At 40.7% G+C, this 20,697-nt stretch overlaps 1 protein-coding gene across 8 annotated transcripts in view; it reads right to left on the reverse strand.

The window, feature by feature from the left end:
- syne3 (spectrin repeat containing, nuclear envelope family member 3) overlaps positions 1-20,697 on the reverse strand; it is a 148,674-nt gene that overhangs the window by 113,573 nt on the left and 14,404 nt on the right. For all 8 annotated transcript variants that reach the window (XM_077575292.1, XM_077577705.1, XM_077576959.1 and 5 more), the window contains exon 2: positions 19,869-20,036. In XM_077575292.1, the coding sequence (XP_077431418.1) occupies positions 19,869-20,012 (144 nt within the window). In that variant the 5' untranslated portion in view covers positions 20,013-20,036. The remainder of the gene's footprint in view (positions 1-19,868; positions 20,037-20,697) is intronic.

Genomic DNA, 20,697 nt, shown 5'->3' on the forward strand with positions numbered 1-20,697 from the left:
TATGTATGTTTGTGGTGACAATATATCTGTTTAGCAAGTCAGCAGTGAAAAATAAACATGTGATGTTGTGGCTAACTACACTCAAGTGTTGCTAAGGGATTTTTATACTGTTTAACCACATTGGCAAAGAGATTTCACGATCAAGTGCCAACTCTGGATACTTCTGTAACTTTTTCCATCTTTATACAAGTTTATATATAAAGTCCTTACCTCAATGAAGGGTTCACATTCTTTTTACTCCCCGTCATGTGAATGTTAACGTTATTTTCAATTTAAAAAAAAAACACAATTGTGTGGTATTAGTTTAAGCAGACTGTTTATTCTTGTGAATGATGAAGCACAGACAACATTTTATGAACAGTTTTATTTTTCTTTAGACTGACTTCATTTCAGGAGCCACTTTCTAATTATGAGGAGCAAAGGGATTTTATTAAACAATGAAATATGGCAATATAACAAATAAACACAAATATAAATGTTAGTTTGAACTTAGTATTTCTGGATGAGTTCTGTGAGCAAAGCTAAATAAATAAAAAATCCTCTAATGTGAGAAAATTTATTGTGCAGTTCTCAAAAGTTAAAATTGAAACTCACATCTCAGCTGTAAAAAAAAAAAAAAGTCCTGCTATTATAAATATTTAATCACATCTTTTAACCATATAGGCTACTCCTCCCAGGTAACATACGTCACAAGGTAACATTTAAAATGATTGCGTGTAAATCATAATTTAGTTTAGCAATTAGGAAGGCTTTTTTGTCATCTGGTAATTGCTCCCCATCATCTCTTTGTGACGATACTTGTCAAAAGTGTAGCTTATTACTAAACTTAGAAGTAGTGGTGCCCCGATTGATCGGCCACCGTTCATGATTGGCCGATTTTTGTTGAAAAGTACGTGATCATCAACGTTAAAGTATAATGGCATTACTAACTGCATACATTTTCTAGTAAAGGACTTATCTAATTAATTACTTTCCCCATCTGCACAACTACATTACATTACTGCCAAATTAATGCAGAAAGATAGTACTGCTTTTGGTCACAATTTGCAACAAATGCCGCAATATCATCAACTGCATTCTGCCACATTGCGATACAATAGCAAGCGTGAAAGCAGTGACCTTCTTTTGGATTACTTTTTAGAAAATGTTCTGATTCTCTAAATCATTGCCATTCCACCAGACAAGTCAATAGCACAGCTGGGAGGTCATAGTTTGTTGTGCAGTCCACTGTTATGGTTTCATTCAGTGAAATGCCTAGTATACACAATCTTGCTCAACGCAATCATGGATCAGGCAGGAACAAACTTAAAGTAAAAAGCAGTGAGTAAAATTGTTAAATATTAAGAGAATTTTGCGTCATTTTGATTTTTATGCAAATGTGTTGTTGACAATTGCTCTATTCACTCAATTGGCTGTTAGGCAGGAAATGCAAATCAGTTGTGACTTTTTTTTCCCTCATCCAGTAAATTCCTTACCGTAGTACAGAGACACATGTATGTTGTTGTTGGTTGTTTTAATGAACACACTTTATTTTTCTCAGAACAAACAAACAAACATATCAGCTGACACAGACATACATGTCAATGTCAGCGACACAGACAACAGAAAAATATTATAGTTACTAGTGACGCACCGAATATTCAGCCACCGAAAATGTTTGACCGAAAAATTGCTATTTTTGGCATGTTTGGCAATTTAAATTAAAGCCGAAAGAATAAGTCTGAAATAGATTGCGGTGACGCAAGCAAAAAAAAACGCTGCAAGCAAGCGTCTGTTTGAATTAAACAGCGAATGCGCGGGTGAGTGTCCGCCTTTTCTTCTCGCTGGCTTCACCGGTCGGTCGCAACAGCTCCTGGGGGTCATTGCGCACACAGGAGGAGAGGGGCGTCGCTTGGTGTACAACATTTAAGTGGGTCGAAAAAGACAGAACTGGCGTGTACTGTAGTACAGGTGAGCCACTCTTTCTCCCGGAGCGCATTCCCTTTTTTTTTTTTCCTCATAAGAGCCCCTCGAACGCTTCCACTTTTTAACAGTCATTCCGGTGCCGTGCTAAATAGCTGATGCTAGTACTATTTCTATCAACAGTTTTAAACACAGAAACACTAACCGCTATCTCCGGGTGGCGACAGACCTGTACAGGACGCTGTGTGTGACTTTGCAGTCCGTTCCCAAAGCCGATTAGCTGGTGCGAACAAATGTTTTTATTTATTTTTAAACGTTGGTGAATATGTGAATGTGCCGATTTTAAGTGTGCCGCACCTTGTCCCGCCGCACGCATCCGTCCCTGCCTGTGGCAACTACATTGACTATTGCACCACCAGAAAATGCTTAACCCTTGTTTGATGTTTAATGTACCATTAGCCAACATGTCTGCGGTGTGGGCACATTTAAATTTATAGTGTGCTTGTTTAAAAACCCAGTGCTAAATAAATATTTTATAATAATATTATAATTTTAATTAATTCTAATAAATGTAATGATAGTAAAAATTGGCATAATTTTTTTGTGGGCGTTTCGGTTTTCGGCCAAGCATTTTTCTTTTTCGGTTTTGGCCAACCATTTCCATTTCGGTGCATCCCTAATAGTAACTTTGCTGAGTAACTAATTACTTTAAAAAGCAGTAACTGCGTTGTTGTGCGCAGTGTATCGTCCCCTCAACTTTTCCTTAACACCGAATGTTACAGATCAAAACAGATTTTGAATCATAATATATGTATAATATAGGGGAGGCATGCAAATTTGCATGCAATGTTTTTTTGGGGGTTGGTTGTCTAAATGCAGAAACTTTATTTTTCTCAGAACAAACAGTGTGAATTTTTCTTTTATGGAACCATGACTTTGGATAGCGTGGGAAACAATGACTTCCCAAGTACGGAGAGCTTATAAACCAACAGCGTGCATGCGTACGGCAATGTGATTTGCTGGTTAAAATTTCAGTGACACAGACAGAAAAATATAGTTACTTTAATTACTTTCCTGACTAACTACTTAGCCATTTTTAATTTAAAATTGTCCAAATCTTCTGATTTCAGCATATCAACAGTAATTGATTTCTGTAGTCCTTCATAAACGAAGACTGATGATCTTCTGCGTTTCATCAAAAGAAGAGATTTGCAAACATCTGCATTTATTTTGTACTTTGGAAAACAATGACCAAACCGGTAACATACATCAGAACATCAGTCCCCCTTTTTATTAATCACTATCTGAATACGGTACAAGTACAAAATAAACACCAATCACTGGTCAATAAACAGTAATCAGGGGAAAAAATGCTTTGGACTGATTGAAATATTTATTTCAAATATTTCAACATTATTTCTATACATGAATAAGTGACAATAATCAACAAAAGAAAAGAAAATTCAAAAGAAAACAGGCAATAGAAAAGAAAAGAATCAACAAATATTCAAAAAGGAGTGAGAAGTAAAACTTATTTACTCCCTCCCCTTCTCCTTAAGTAAATAACATAACTTCCGTCTTTCTCTTAAATACACACAATATATTAACTCTTTGACTGCCAGACGTTTTCAGAGAAGGGATGCCGTGGGTGCCAGCCGATTTAAGCATTTTGACTGATCTTTCAAGGGCCACAGAAAATTTTGTTTGGACTATGGAAACACACATACTACCAATGAAAGATTGGACTCTCATCTTTCATCAGAAAAAAAAAGTTAGTTTCTACCTTATTCCGTTTTTCAGTAATCAACAATAGAAAATGGTTAGTTTCACCCAAATGCTCTGTTTTGAAACAAAATACGGAGAAATCAAGCTTTTTGTGAAACGATATTATTTCATGCACTCTAGTGAATTTGACACCTTTTTTTTTCCATGAATGATGCCACAAACACCTAAACAGTGCTTTACTTCTGTAAAACACTACCACCAGCAAAATAATAGCAAAATAAGTTGATTTACATTCAACAGTGTAACAATTTGACAAAACAATTTGACAAACTATTTACAAATGTGTGTAACCGTGGTACTATTTACAATTGTGTGGATGTTTCAAATACAGTTTTTCTTTTTGTGACACTCCCCTGCGTGCAAGGGGATGCAGCAGGATTTGCAAAACAGATTAGTTTCACTGCGATTGCAGACGCTACACTTTTTTGCTGGCTTTTTTTTCCGGGGAATAGCAAGTATATACTGCAGTGTGTGTTTGGCCATGTTGCCATCAGGATCATGATACGGTGACATTACGGTGGTGTTACGTCTGGCTTCCTCATTGTCCTTCAGTTCCTATACCGGGTGGTTGATCCATCTTATCCGCTCCATTCATGGTGGCATCGTAGTCTTGGCCACCTGTCTACCGATATATGGAAAACGCCTTAGCGGGACGCCTCTTTCAGCTTGTGTGTGAGAGGGCTCGGGAAGATAGCTTCACGCACTGAACACTGAAGCGCTCACTGGCCGTGTAATCCTCGTTGAGAAGCACGACGCGCTAATTAAGTGTAGCGCTCGCTGGCCGTCCACTCCTCGTCGAGAAGTATGACGCGCAAAGTGTCATATGGAATTTTTTCTTACATGGCCGACAGCCACGGCAAGCCAATCGACATGACAAGAGCAAATGATTTTTGCGGTGAAAGCAGAAGAAAAAGCAACAATCACTCCTGGCCCTGCAGTGGACTCAACGTGCGTTCAATGAACAGGCACACAGTAGGAAATCACAGGTATGCTTAGAAAAAGCCCAGATGACTGACAGAGCGACAGGTTGAGACATTTTTTGACACGTCTCTTAAAAAATAAGTCGAGTGTAAATTATTTTGTTCCCAGTTTGTAGTATTAATTACGCATTCGACTAATTGGGACCATAATGGCGAAGAGATCAGAGACATGCACGGACACTCTAGCAACGTTACATTGTGTAATGAGAGTGCCACTGTATTACCAATACTGTATTTAAAACGGATGACATCAAATGCAGTCAAATACAGTACTTAAAAAAATATGGCATTCAATGTGAAGGCACATACAGTATATACATAAAAATATACAATATTTACATAAATTAACATGTATACATCATATAATATTTTGAATTACTGGTAATAAAAAATAAAAATAAAATAGCTGCTTTTGTTGATGTTTTAGATTTTTGTCGAGGTATCGAGGTATTTTATAAAGGTATAGTACCGAAGTCAAAATTTTGTTATTGTGACAACACTACTACTGAGATCTAAAAGCCTGTTTAGCAAGCAGACTAGCGATAAGACTGCTCATCTGTCCACAGACCACTTTCATGGTCTGGTCTAACTACAGGAATCAGCCATGTGTTTTTGGAAACAACGCCCCTTGGAAGTTATACGGTACAACAGTGCCCTCCAGCGGTCACTATCAGTATTATCCTCAAGAATCCTGCCGCTCGTAATTAATCTGAAGTCTACACAATTCGGGACATAAATGGACTCTTTGTACTTGACTGACGTCAAGTGACTTCTGTTGTTTATCTTCGTACACAACCTGTATGTCTATCGCAAATGAATGATGTGTGTAACTTCTGCAGCCATCTATGTTTAGCTAATTAGTAAGCTTAGCGGATTCAATAACTTTATGATCGCGGTAATGTTTGAAATGTGTTCAGAATGATAAATCCCCTCCGTGAGTCATCACCTTATCGTGGTGGAGGGGTTTGCGTGTCCAAATGAGCCTGGGAGCTATGTTGTCCGGGGCTTCATACCCCTGGTAGGGCCACCCATGGCAAACAGGTCCTAGGTGAGGGACCAGACAAAGCATGGCTCAAACGACCCCAATGATGAAGACAAACTTTGCATCCTCGTTTCCCTTGCCCGGACGCGGGTCACCAGGGCCCGCCTCTGGAGCTTGGCCTGGAGGTGGGGCTCCAAGGCGAGCGTCTGGTGGCCGGGCCTATACCCATGGGGCCCGTTCGGGCACAGCCCGAAAAGGCAACGTGGGTCCCCCTTCCCATGGGCTCACCACCGGTGGAAGGGGCCAAAGGGGTCGGGTGCGCAGTGAGTTGGGTGGCAGCCAAAGGCGGGGGCCTTGGCAGTCCGACGCCCGGCTACTGAAGCTAGCTCTGGGGACATGGAATGTCACCTCTCTGACAGGGAAGGAGCTCGAGCTGGTGTGCGAGGCTGAGAAGTTCCGACTAGATATAGTCGGACTCGCCTCCACACACGGCTTGGGTTCTGGTACCAATCCTCTCGAGAGGGGCTGGACCCTCTTCCACTCTGGAGTTGCCCACGGTGAGAGGCGCAGGGAAGGTGTGGGCATACTCATTGCCCCCCGGCTAGCCGCCTGTACGTTGGGGTTTACCCCGGTGAATGAGAGGGAAGCCTCCCTCCGCCTTCAGATGGGGGGACGGGTCATGACTATTGTTTGTGCTTATGCACCGAACAGCAGCTCAGAGTACCCACCCTTCCTGGAGTCCTTGGAGGGTGTGCTGGACAGCGCACCCCTTGGGGACTCCCTCGTTCTGCTGGGGGACTTCAACGCTCACGTGGGTAATGACAGTGAGACCTGGAGGGGCGTGATTGGGAGGAATGCCCCCCCCCCGAACGAAACCCGAGCGGTGTTTTGTTATTGGACTTCTGTGCTCGCCACGGACTGACCATAACGAACACCATGTTCAAGCACAAGAGTGTCCATATGTGCACTTGGCACCAGGACACCCTAGGCCGCAGTTCGATGATCGACTTTGTAGTCGTGTCATCGGATTTGCAGCCGTATGTGCTGGACACTCGGGTTAAGAGAGGGGCGGAGCTGTCAACTGATCACCACCTGGTGGTGTGTTGGCTCCGATGGCGGAGTAAGATGCCGGTCCGACCAGGCAGAACCAAACGTATTGTGAGGGTCTGCTGGGAACGTCTGGCCGAATCCCCTGTCAGAAAGAGATTCAACGCCCATCTCCGGCAGAGCTTCTCCATTGTCCCGGGGGAGGTGGGGGACATTGAGTCCGAGTGGACCATGTTCCGCGCTTCTATTTTTGAGGCCGCCGATCGGATCTGTGGCCGTAAGGTGGTTGGTGCCTGTCGTGGCGGCAATCCTCGAACCCGCTGGTGGACATCAGCGGTAAGGGTTGCCGTCAAGCTGAAGAAGGAGTCCTATTGGGCCCTTTTGGCCTGTGGGACTCCGGAGGCTGCTGACAGGTACCGGCTGGCCAAGCGGAATGCGGCTTCGGCGGTCGCTGAGGCAAAAACTCGGACATGGGAGGAGTTCGGTGAGGCCATGGAAAACGACTTCCGGACGGCTTCGAGGAAATTCTGGTCCACCATCCGGCGTCTCAGGAGAGGAAAGCAGTGCGCCGTTAACACTGTGTATAGTGGAGATGGGGTGCTGTTGACCTCGACTCGGGACGTCGTGAATCGGTGGGGAGGGTACTTCGAAGACCTCCTCAATTCCACTGACACGCCTTCCTTTGAGGAAGCAGGGTCTGGGGACTCTGAGGTGGGCTCCCCTATCTCTGGGGTCGAAGTCGCCGAGGTGGTTGGAAAGCTTCTCGGTGGCAGGGCCTCGGGGGTGGATGAGATCCGCCCGGAGTTCCTAAAGGCTCTGGATGTTGTGGGGCTGTCGTGGTTGACACGTCTCTGCAGCATCGCGTGGACATCGGGGGCAGTGCCTCAGGATTGGCAGACCGGGGTGGTGGTTCCCCTTTTTAAGTAGGGGGACCGGAGGGTGTGTTCCAACTTTAGAGGGATCACACTCCTCAGCCCAACCAGTCCACATGTGCTTTGTGGACTTGGAGAAGGCGTTTGACCGTGTCCCTCGGGGAGTCCTGTGGGGGGTGCTTCGGGAGTATGGGGTACCAAGCCCCCTGATACGGGCTATTCGGTCCCTGAACGACCGATGTCAGAGTTTGGTCCGCATTGCCGGCAGTAAGTCGAATTTGTTTCCTGTGAGGGTTGGACTCCCCTTTGTCACCGATTCTGTTCATAACTTTTATGGACAGAATTTCTAGGCGCAGCCGAGGCGTTGAGGGGGTCCGGTTTGGTGGCCTCAGCATTGCATCTCTGCTTTTTGCAGATGATGTGGTGCTGTTGGCTTCTTCAAGCCGTGATCTCCAGCTTTCACTGGAGCGGTTCGCAGCAGAGTGTGAAGTGGTTGGGATGAGGATCAGCACTTCCAAATCCGAGACCATGGTCCTCAGTCGGAAAAGGGTGGAGTGCCCTCTCCGGGTCGGGGATGAGATCCTGCCCCAAGTGGAGGAGTTCAAGTATCTTGGGGTCTTGTTCACGAGTGAGGGTAGGTTAGAGCGGGAGATCGACAGGCGGATCGGTGCAGCGTCTGCAGTGATGCGGACGCTGTATCGGTCCGTTGTAGTGAAGAAGGAGCTGAGCCGAAAGGCAAAGCTCTCGATTTACCGGTCGATCTACGTTCCTGCCCTTCTTGTCGTCTCCTTCGTCTGTGGATCTCACTCTGCTTCGTCTGTCTTTCCTTCCTTTTCTCAGTCTCTCCTTTGGTCTCTTGAGGTCTCCCTGATTTGTTGGAATTTAGATGTCTCTGGGGTTGCTGAAGGACTCTGGTTGGTGGCCTGGTGGGTGGTGTCTGGTCGGTGCTGAATTTCACTTTCCTTTCTTTTCTTTGGTCCTTCCTCGGGTCTCCTGACGGCCTCACGACTCTGGCTTGAAGTGTTCGGTTTAGGTAAACAGTATGGGATTTTTTAATAAGTTTTAGGTGAATTAATGAATACACACTCACTCGCACGCACACACGCACACACACACAAAAAAAAGGAGAGCAATGATGATGACATGTCAAATCGGTAAAATTACCGAATGAACAAACAATACTGAGCTCTCCAGGAAAAAAAATAAATAAGGTTATACAATTAACACAAATAAATAAGAAGCACTAATGCTTGTGGGGAACTGGCCACCACAATTAAACAGCCTTGTTTCTTTTAGGCATTTAAAACAGGGATTTCGATATCTGGGTGTAACACTCCTAAGACAACACAGTTGTTTTAATCAAATTATGACAAACTGTCCAAGGAAATTATAAATAACTTGAGTAAATGGGATATACTTCCACTGTCTCTCTGGGAAGGTTTGAATGCATCAGAATGAATGTTCTTCCAAGGTTACTCTTCTTGTTTCAAAACCTCCCCATTTTTATAACCCTGTCTGCATTTAGATCTCTAGACAAATTAATATCAACATTTATTTGGCAGAATAGAAGACCAAGAATTTGTCTTAAAATCTTGATGCTGGGTAAAGAACATGGAGGGCTGGGACTTCCTAACATCAAACTGTATTATTGGGCTCCCCAAATAAAAGCAATGGCGGCCTGGATCATACGGGATCCGGAATCACACTGGATTTCATTGGAGGGGCATTCATTACCAGGTATTTCCCTTTTGACTATTCCCTTTCTCAGGCTGCAGTTCCAAAAACAAATTAAAACTAGAGCTGCGGGCAGCTATAAAGGGTCCTCACAGCCCGGGCCACTTTGGGGTACTTGCACGTTGGGGTACTGGCACGTTTGAGTGTGTAAAGCTTTTTGGTCAATGATAAGACCCTCAAAAATCAGCGTCCATTTTATTTTTGGGCAATGAGTTGCCCCGATTTTATAAATAAAAAGTACACATGTATGGATAGGTCTGATGCCACTAAAAAATTTTGAGTGGTCGAAAAAAAAAAAAAGACTTAGTTATCACACTCACAAAAGTATCAAAATTTTGTACAAATATAAAAATACCATGTGTGGGCAAATTTTTTTTTTGTCGACCTCAAGGGCTAGGTGGGGCTATATTTATAACCAACTATTGTCATAGAGATACCTTCAGGTTGTGACTATAAACATACATGTGAAGTTTAAAAATTTTTGTAGCATGCACCGAGGAGTTATTACGTATTTCGTCTTTCATGGAAAAGGAAATATGAAACAAAAAATATCATGCCCTGCAACAGTCATATAGTATTTTGAAAATTCAAGATTTGTTCCCCTTTTGTTGGCCAAGGTTTTGACATGGTCCAGGCCAAGTTTAAAGTCAATCGGATCAAACGTGTAGGAGAAATGGGCAACAGAATAACCCCTGTAAATGTGTAAAAATCGGCAACAAACGGACGTTCAAAAATTCATAGCTCACCTCCTGTTCATTTTAGCATATGGGTCCAAGAGACTTTTTGTAGGTGTTGGGCTCCCTCATAAACCTAAAAAATTGTTGTAGATCTTGCTTAAACGTATAACCGGGGCTGCTTCGTTAAAAATTAGTAGGGGGCGCTAGTGAGTAATTTTGGTAAAAATCGTAAAATACATGATAAAATATTGATTATTTTGCCAGGCCAAGTTTCATGAGTTTCTGTGCATTTTTAGGCCATCAAATTTGGCGTTTGTTTTCTTGGCGAACAGTACCTTGCCACGCCCACAGCGATTTTGCGAAAACTCACAAACTTCGTGTTATGACATTTTGAAGGACTAAACACTCTTCTGAGCAAATATCAGGTAAATCCAGTTAACGTGGTTGGAGAAAAAAGTTGAAGAAAAAATGTTTTTAGGTGGCGGTATCAGTACGAATAAATATAAGTTTGTAGATGTATTCAGACCTGGACTCTCATCAAATGTGTGAAATTTTGAGAAGATAGGATCATCTGGGTCAAGTTAACGCAGCTTTTGTTTTCATGGTGTATCATTAGACTTTGCGGCACCGTAACGGCCACGCCCTTTGGCGAAAAGTTACAATATTCAGTGTGAGGTATGATCAACATCTTAAGGCTTTTCTGACAAAATTTCAACTGGATCCGTCAAACGGGCTCGGCACAATAGATAAAAATGGAAATTATGCCATTTCTTGTCACCACTAGGTGGCGCTACATGTATAACCAAATATTATCATATAGATGTTTTCAGGCTGTGGCTATTAAGATGCATGAGAAGTTTGGTATTTTTTGGAGCTTGTACAGCGGAGTTATTAAGCATTTCCTCTTTTTTGATGAAGGAAATATTGAAGCCAAAATTTGAGGCCCCGCCCTCGTCATATAGTATTTCAAAACATCAAGATTTTTTTTACCAGTTGTCCTAGGTCTTGAGATGATACATACCAAGTTAGAAGTAAATCAGATGAAAACTGTTGTTGGCAAAGTTTGGTGAGCTTACGTAAATGTTTAGGTCACCAAAAATGAGATTGTTTACAGAGAAGATGAAAAAGAAGAATTCTTATCAAAACAAGAGGGACCTTGCAGCGGTAGCTGCTCGGGGCTGGAGAACTTGCCACCAAGTTGACTCTTCCGTGCTCTCATGTCTGTCCTCAGTCAGGTCCGCCTTTCTTGAATATAAGCAATGTGTGCGGGAAATCCTCTCACACAGTCAGTCAGATTTTAGACCTTGGTCCACACACAAGGCGCACCTCACTATTAGGCGCACCATCGATTTATTAATCAAATTTAAGAATTTTAAGTGCGCCTTATGATTGTGAAAATACGGTATATAATGAAACATCATTATTGGGTTCATATCAGAAGGGAACCAACACATATAGAAAAGCATTTCAGTCAATTGATCGAGAATGAAAGTGTAATGAAAAAACAAGTGTCTTTGATGTATAAGAATGGCAATTTTTATGAGAATCTATTTTTTTTTTGTGATTAGGTACCAGTGTTGTCACACACACATGAATACAGCAGCAATTAAACTTTTATTAAAGCCAGAAAAAGACCCCACCCTTCCATCAAGTTACCGTCCGATTTCACTAATTAATACTGATATTAAAATTATCACTAAGGCTTTCACATCTAGACTAGAAACAGTAATCTCGACAATTATTCATAGCGACCAAACAGGCTTTATTAAAAATCGTCACTCTACTAATAATATTAGGAGACTCTTTAACCTTATTAGCATGTCACAGCGGCATGATAAAAAGGCAGTTATTATATCATTTGATGCAGAAAAAGCTTTCGACAAAGTTAACTGGTCCTTCCTCTTTGCTGTTTTAAATAAATTTGGCTTTGGGAAATCATTTATCCACTGGGTATCAGTATTATATGATTCTCCCAAAGCTACAGTTACTACTAATGGGATTATATCTCAGAGCTTTACTTTACAGAGAGGCACAAGACAGGGATGCCCACTATCCCCTTTATTATTTGCAATATTTATTGAGCCACTTGCATTAGCCATACGCCAGGAAAGAAGGATTCAAGGAATTCACTCTGGGGTAACAGAACATAAAATTAATCTATATGCCGATGACATCTTACTTTATTTAGAAAAGCCGGCTACTTCGCTAGGGGAAGTATTTAATTTAATAACTAAATTCTCACAGTTATCAGATTATTCTATTAACTGGACAAAATCAACACTTCTACCTATTACAGAAAATTCATGGAACCCTGCAAGCCAGGACCCACACTACTCATTTCCTATAGGTAATTTAAAATACTTAGGCATAAAAATCTCACCTAAATTAACTGATTTAATTCATTTAAACTTTTCTCCACTTCTGGATAACATTTATAGTGACTTGGAGCGCTGGAATAATCTTCCTATTTCTCTAATAGGACGAATAGCCACCATTAAAATGAAAGTTTTACCTAAAATAAACTATTTTTTCTCAATGATTCCATTTAAACCTACGGCTAAATGGTTCCAGTTGTTGGAGTCAGCCGTAACAAAATTTTACTGGAATAAAAAAAAAGCAAAGATTAGTCTATCTACTCTTCAGAAAAGCAAATCCAAAGGTGGTCTAGAGGCACCAAATTTTATGTACTACTATATAGCTAACCAGCTACAATATATCGTTCTATGGGCACAACCCAACAGAGACACTAACTGTTGGTTGGAACTAGAACAGAAGGATTGTAATAACCTCAGACTTCGAGATTTACTCTTTATTACAACATCAATTAAGCGCCATAATTGTTTTAAAAACCCAATGATTTCCGCCACCGTGACTGCCTGGTGGAAGGCACTAGAATTGACAAAAGCCCAAGTGGAGCCCTGTGGACTTTCTCCCCTATGGCATAACCCCGACTTTCAACTTAACAACCAACCGTTTCATTTAGCTGTGTGGGAGCAGAAAGGAATTACACATCTCCACCATCTCTTCTCAGATAATATGTTTATATCATATACATCCTTGCTCCAAAAATACAATATAGAAAACGGAAATTTTTTACATTATCTACAAGTTAAAAATATGATAAAGAAAAAAATTCCAACACTTCGGGGTACGCTCCAACCGCCTGTTTTAGCTAAAGATATTAACAAGCTTTCTCCGACAACAACAAAAAAACTTTCAAAAATATATAAGTTACTTTCATATACTGATAAAATGTCTTTACCCATCTCGAAATGGGAGACAGACTTGTCTATAGCACCGGAACCTGACTTTTGGATTCAAGTTTGTGAAAACGCATTTAAAATGACAAAACACACAAATTTACAACTTATCCAATATAAAATTATTCACAGAACATACATTACTCAATATATGATGAAGAAAATGGGACTCTCAGACTCCGACATTTGTCTCCAATGCTTACAAAACACTACAGACACTTATGTTCATGCTTTATGGTTATGTACTCCGGTTATGTATTTCTGGACTAAAGTCTTAGAAAAACTTTCCGCTATTTTGGACTGTAGGATACCTTTATCTCCAAACTTGTGTTTGCTAGGTGACCTAACAACAACTGACTTACCACATAAACAATTTCAATCTACACTTGTAGCCCTTACTATCGCTAAAAAAACAATTCTTGTTAACTGGAAAAATAAACAAACTCTGAATATCGACCAATGGTCTAACCTCCTCATAAATCACATTTTAATGGAAAAAATATCTGCCTCAAATAAAAACCAAATATCAAAATTTATAGAAACATGGTCTACGTATATAGAATATTTTAACCTAATTCCGGTTACTTAATTCTGTCTGTTAGCGAGAGCCACTACATCGTGATAACTTACATTGATGTTTCTGCATCTGGCAATTTATTATTATATTATATTATTAGTATGGGATTTTTTTTTAATGGGCTTTAGGTGAACTGATGAATACACACACGCTCGCACGCACGCACGCACACACACACACGCACATACACATACTCACCCACATACAAAAAAAAGGGTATATATATATAAATATATATATATATATATATATGTGTGTATATGTGTATATATATATGTATATGTATTTAAAAAAAAAAAACATTTATTACATTTTTTTAATTGATTTGTTGGATTTTTTTTTTTTTAAAAAAAGGAGAGCAATGATGATGTCAAATCGAATGAACAATACTGAGCTCTCCTGTGGAAAAAAAAAAAAAAAAAAAGGTACCAGTGTTGTCACAAATTTATTGTAATCTGATTACTTTCTTTCAACGAGTAATCTAACACGTTGATTTTTCATGTTTGCACGTAAAGAAATATTAATAGGCTAAGGCTACAAATGTTTTTTTGCTCTTCAGTTTAATAAATGATGACCAAATGCCACCTTTATGTACAAAATGCCATTACAACAGGCAATTTCAATTACAATATTTTTGGTCTCACCCACCTCGGCAAACTCTTCCCACACGGCCGTGCTTCCACGGAGCCTGCCGGCTCGGCCCTTGCGGAAGCGGCGAAGCAGGCCCCGTCGGGCAGCTATGGACCTTCACATGAGAAAGAGGTCCCCGCTTGGCCGGCGGTGAGACCAACCAGTCCCTGCTCTCTCTCACGGAGGTCCCCGCTTGGCCGGCGGTGAGACCAACCAGGTTCCCCGACAGTGGCGAGGCAGCGAGCCAGTGGCAAGGAGGCGGCATCCGCAAGACAGAGATGGGGGGCCCACCTCGCTGCCGACCTAGGGGCTAGGTGGCACTATATTTATAACTGACTATTGTCATAGAGATACCTTCAGGTCATGACTATAAACATACAAGTGAAGTTTGGGATTTTTTGGAGCATGTACCAGGGAGTTATTACGTATTTTGTCTTTCATAGTGAAGGAAATATGAAACACAAAATATGATGCCCCGTCCCGTCATATAGTATTTAAAAAACTCGGACACTCAAAAATGTGTAGCTCACTACCTGTTCATTTAAGCATATGAGTCCAAGAGACTTTTTTGTAGGTCTTGGGCTCCCTAAAATACCTAAAATTCTTCGTAGATCTTGCTTAAACGTACAACCGGGGCTGCTTCGTTAAAAATTTCTAGGGGACGCTAGTGAGTAATTTTTGTAAAAATCGCACAATACACGATAAAATATTGCTCATTTTGCCAGGCCAGATGCGTGTGCCAAGTTTCATGAGTTTCTGTGCATGTTTAGGCCATCAAATTTGGCGTTGTTTTCTTGGCGAACAGTACCTTGCCACGCCCACAGCGATTTTGACATAATGAAGGCCTAAACACTCTTCTGAGCAAATATGAGGTAGATCCAGTTAACGTGGTTGGAGAAAAAGGTTGATTTTTTTTTTTTTGCCACTAGGTGGCGCTAACAGTACGAATATATATAAGTTCGTAGATGTATTCAGACCTGGACTCTCATCAAATGTGGGAAATTTTGAGAAGATAGGATCATCGGGGTCAACGCAGCTTTTATTGTCACTGTGAGTCATCAGACTTTGCGGCAACATAACGGCCACGCCCTTTGGCGAAAAGTTACAATATTCGGTTTAGGGCATGATCAACATCTTAAGGCTTTCTTGACAAAATTTCAACTGGATCCCTCAAGCGGGGTCGGCACAATAGATAAAAATTTGAAGTATTACATTTCTTGTCACCACTAAGTGGCGCTACATGTGTAACCAAATATTATCATATAGATGTTTTTAGGCCGTGGCTATTAAGATGCAGGAGAAGTTTGGGATTTTTGGGAGCTTGTACAGCGGAGTTATTAAGCATTTCCTCTTTTTAGATGAAGGAAATATTAAAGGCAAAATTTTAGGCCCCGCCCCAGTCATATAGTATTTGAAAAAGTCAAGATATTTCCCCAGTTCTTGTCCCAGGTTTTGATCCATGCCAAGTTAGAAGCCGTTGGCAAATGGGCAAAAAGAATGACCACAGTGAATGTGCAAAAATGGGCCAAAATTGGACATTCAAAAATTCATAGCTCACTTCCTGCAACTTCGTAACATCACATTTTCCGCTAAGCCCAAGGAGTGTGCAAAGTTTGGTGAGTTTTCGTAAATGTTTAGGTCTCCAAAAATGAGATCATTTAAGAAGAAGGGGTTAGGGTTAGAAGTAGAAGTAGAAAAAAAGAGAAAAGAAGAAAAAAAAACAGGGACCTCGCAGGGCCCTAATAACTCCCACGGGTTGATTTAGGGGATGCGCAATTACTGCGCAAGTTGAGTGGATAATTATGCTTAGATTATAATGTCACTCCTGAAATTTAATTGAGACACTGATGACAAAGATGATGTCTGACAAATTTTGATAGATAAAAGTGAAAAAATTTAGTTTGTGAATTTAATTGAACAATGGCAGTATTGGCTTTACCAAAATTAGAAAGCCATTTGAGCAGACAGTTGATTGCTGATATGGTTACGACTTTAGTTTTGTTTAGAAAACATGAAGTAGAACTTAAGCCAGTATCATATATTCATTGTTTACAAGATGATTGATAAGCATGGTGGCTTTATTATAACTACGTATAACTTTGGAAAAATGTATTACATTAAACTTAGCTATATGGTTGGAAATTGTAGTATGATACAATTAGTTTTAAAAATGCCTGATTGTGAGTCTATGGGAAGACCTAAAAATTCTGCCCCTCCAAGACATGTAAACGACAGTGTTCTTGCGCAAATTAGGGCCCGAGCAGCGGCTACGAGGTCCCTATTGTTTTTGTAATTATCCAGATGCTTTTTAAAATGTTGCTGATTTTGTGAATTTTTGGGAAAAAACGTGTAATTTCTCAGAAAAATAAAGGATGCTAACCCAGTGATACACAAGGGATTTAGAAAAATGAAAAATGTCGGTAAAAATTAAGGTGTTATTAATAATTAATTATATGTAGTGAAAGTTTGTTTAAGTGGATAGGAACTTTGAGTTGTGAGTCATGAATCTCTCAACAGGGGTATATAGTAAACAAGGTAACAACACTTTACTACATATAATTCCAATTTTTTAAATTTTTTTGTTTGTAGAAGTTTTGTTATATATGGATTTGATGTTTCTAATATTCTACAATTTATGTTCGTGTGTATGGATTTTATTGAATTGAACAAAAGTAAGAAAATGTGAATATTACCAAGTACTGATAACATTTTAAACAGCAAAACACCTTTCGGACATTATTATTATGGCAAAAGCATTGTGTAAATATATCATGTCTATATGGCATTCTAGTTGTTTGGAGAACAAATGTTTTCTTGTTAAGAAAAAAAAAAGGAATAAATACATGACCAAGGCATGAAGATTATGGTCAGATAGTTTGGAGAATTGTAACAGGAACAGGGCAGTTTAGTCTGTTTGAAATTTTGTGTGGTAGACTACTTAATTTGCCTAATTCCCTAACCTGTTAAGTAAAGCAGATGGGAAAAAAATTTATTTAAGTAACTGAGGAGATTGTTAAATGGCGAGGAAGTGAAAATGTTTAATGAAATGCCGGACGACTCTCTGCCTCTGCAGGAAGGCCAACCTCCCATCAAGGGTTGTGACTTGGTTTTGATCAAAGGTCCAGCCCAAGGCGGAAAGGTCCTTGTAAGTGTTGTTGATGACTCTGAAGGCTGTGAAGATCGCTAAATGACACTCCTGATTCACCTATCACACGGCACAACAGGTACCATTGACTAACAGCTTGTCTGGTTGTGGAGCAAAGCCTGACCGAATCAAGGTCAGAGAAGCTTGTATAGCTGTAGAGAAAAGTCTGAACAAGTCAGTCAGTGAGAAGGATGGGAGCACATTCAGTTTGCTCCCCAACAAGGTTCCGCAACTGCTGTGAAGTCTAGGGCCTGGGCCATCTTGAGGGGGAGGAGAGACAGCTGGCTGAACTACTAACGCTGAATATTACATACAGAAGCACCGGACATTGTGCTCACTGGATTACAAACATTGGACAATATACACACATTAGAGCAACAACACATTGATTGCAGTTGAAGGACAACACTTTGGATTATATTGTGCTGATGATTATTTCACTAACATGGTTTTTATGATGTAAAGAAAAAATATTGTTATGCTCTATGATGGTAATATTTTGCCTTTTTAACAAATATCGGGTATTGGTATGTTTGAAATGATCTTACTGTCAAAAATCTAACTGAAGTGACTGTTAGGTGATATGAGAATTTGAGCAAATATGTGATAAACGGTGGAAATGTAAGATAAATGTATCATAATTATCCCATATTTAGTCATTTATCAATTGCAAAGCATTTATTCAACATTGTGAACTTATTCAACATTGTGACCTCTGAACTGCGCGAGTTGGAGTCGACTGCAGTCACAAAGCTTCACTACAAGACAGGAAATGTGCCCTCATCACAAGACAAGTGGCCGGAACATGTTTATGGTTGAGAAGCTTTTAGTGTTAAGGAATAATTAAAATGTTTGCATTGTTGTCTGTGTAGTGACTAATTTCTGTAAATGATCTCTGTTCATTCTCCTCTTTATGAATAAGAATATATACTGTATTTCTTGTCTTCCTTCCGTGTCTGTTCTAGGTTGAATGTACCTGATAGATAGAAATATTCAACTTTGTCCAGATTGACCATTTGCAAAGGCCAAGTGAGTGCTTTTTCTGGAGAAGTTGTCTCTTCTCTGGTCCGTGACCGTGGAACCCACCAGTGTGCAGTGTCTGTTGGACGGTTTGCCTTGAGACATTGCCATCAGTAGAGGCCACATTCACCATTATGGCCTCGGGGGCAATCCTTGAATTCTTTTTCACATCTCTCACTATGCTCCTGGCCATCATAGATGTCACTTTTGGCCTAACGGACATGTCCTTTGAAATTTTCCATCGTGCAGAATGTCTTGCAGTTTTTTAAAAATTACTTTGCACAGTGCCACTGGAAGTTCTGAAAGTTGAAAACATTTGGACATGGCCTTATCGCTCTTTTCACACTTGTGAGCAGCCAAAGTGCGCAAATGCAGACCCTCACTGTGCCCCTGTGGCCTGGACCATGAATGTCCACAGTCAAACCTGCTGCAGAGAGCTGCTGGTCAGGATTATTAGGATGCTTTAGAACAGTTTGGACCATTTGAAATAGTTTAAAACTTTGGATTTTTCCATTCACTTCAACAGTTTGCAAAGGATATACTTTTTGTCAAAATGCAAGTAAAAGCTGAGAAATATTTTTTTCATAGTGATGCCTCTTGAACAACATCCTATTATCTTCAGGGAGACACCTGTGTCATTTCCATTCTAGGAAAAAAAATGCTGGTTGAATACAAGTAACTTTTAATCAAAATTTGCCGGAGGTATGAATAAATTTGGGCTTGACTGTATATACCAATAAATAGGAAAAAAAGATTTTAAAAAGAAATATATTTTCGATGCTTAAATAACAATGTGATCTTTACTGAAATATATAATCTTACTTTTACCACTTTGTTGTTGTTTTTTTTTGGGGGGGGGGGGGAACGAGCTGTGCGAGCTGTGAGAGATAATGAAGTGGCTTGTTAATTAAAACCTATTTTTGCTGTAATTTTGTCTTTGTAATAGGTTTTTGAAACTAATTATGACTTGAGTAATACATTTGGAAGGTTTTTAGTATTTTTTATCTATTTTTAATAAACTTTCTGCAAAAGTTGGACACTGGAAATTTACTACAAACCAGACCAGATATTGCAGCATGCATGATCCCAACATTTAAGCTGTGTGTAGTTACTGAATCATGATACTGTTTTTCACTACATAAATTGATATACGGTAGTAATGTCCCAAATCTTTCAGTACCAAAAAAGAAGTATTGACTTCACTACCCATCCCACCCAGGGACAAGGACAGGGCCAAGCAAAGTAAAGTGGTCTCACCTCAGTAACTCTGAGTCTGGCTTCAAGGGCATTCCAGGGCCCTTGGGTGTTGTCGTTTTCCCTCAGCCTCTCCTGGACAGCCTTCATCCAAGCAAGTGCCTCTTCCAGTCTTTCCATGAACGTCTGCTGCTCCTGATCAGTCATGACCAATCAAGTGAAGATCCAAGCCTGAAAAGCACAATAGTGGTAAGACTCTGCTTTCATATTAACTCTTTTACTGCCAAAGACGTTAAATGACGTTCTGCAAAAACCTACGGAGGAGCGCCAAAGACGTTAAAAGACGTCCTCCCAATTTTTTTTTTTTTTTTTTTGAAACGGGTGCTGGGAAGGCTTGCGGAGCTCTCCTGAAAGTTTTAATCAGGTTTTTTTAGCCTAATGACTATTTATGGCCCCTAGAGGGCAGCGATGACTCTCTTTTGACAAGATCGGGTGGGCGTCAGTAGAGGCGGAGCTAGAGCGTTGAGCAGGAGATCAGAATGGAAAACAAAGGAAAAATGGCGGCCGGTCGCGAGGAGCTAACGCCAGAGCCGTTTTTTTCAAAGACCAAAAGCATCGCTAAAAAAGCACATTGTTGATGACGATGATGAAGATGATGGTGACTCCGTGGTTGGAAAGCATTGACGCGGCAGTAGAAGAATGTTAGATGGAGCTAGATGGAGGAGGGAACGGGCAATGGCGAGCGTTTGCAAGCAGCTCTACACTTACAAGACGAAAGGCATCGACCAACGCTAAAATAGTACATTGATATCGATGATGATGAAGGTGAATCCGAGCTTGACGGCGAAATTGGAACCGCTGACGCGGCGGCTATGACGGTGTCGTAACGCGG

This window comes from Vanacampus margaritifer, chromosome 1 (genome assembly GCF_051991255.1).
Source record: "Vanacampus margaritifer isolate UIUO_Vmar chromosome 1, RoL_Vmar_1.0, whole genome shotgun sequence".
Lineage (NCBI taxonomy): Eukaryota > Metazoa > Chordata > Actinopteri > Syngnathiformes > Syngnathidae > Vanacampus > Vanacampus margaritifer.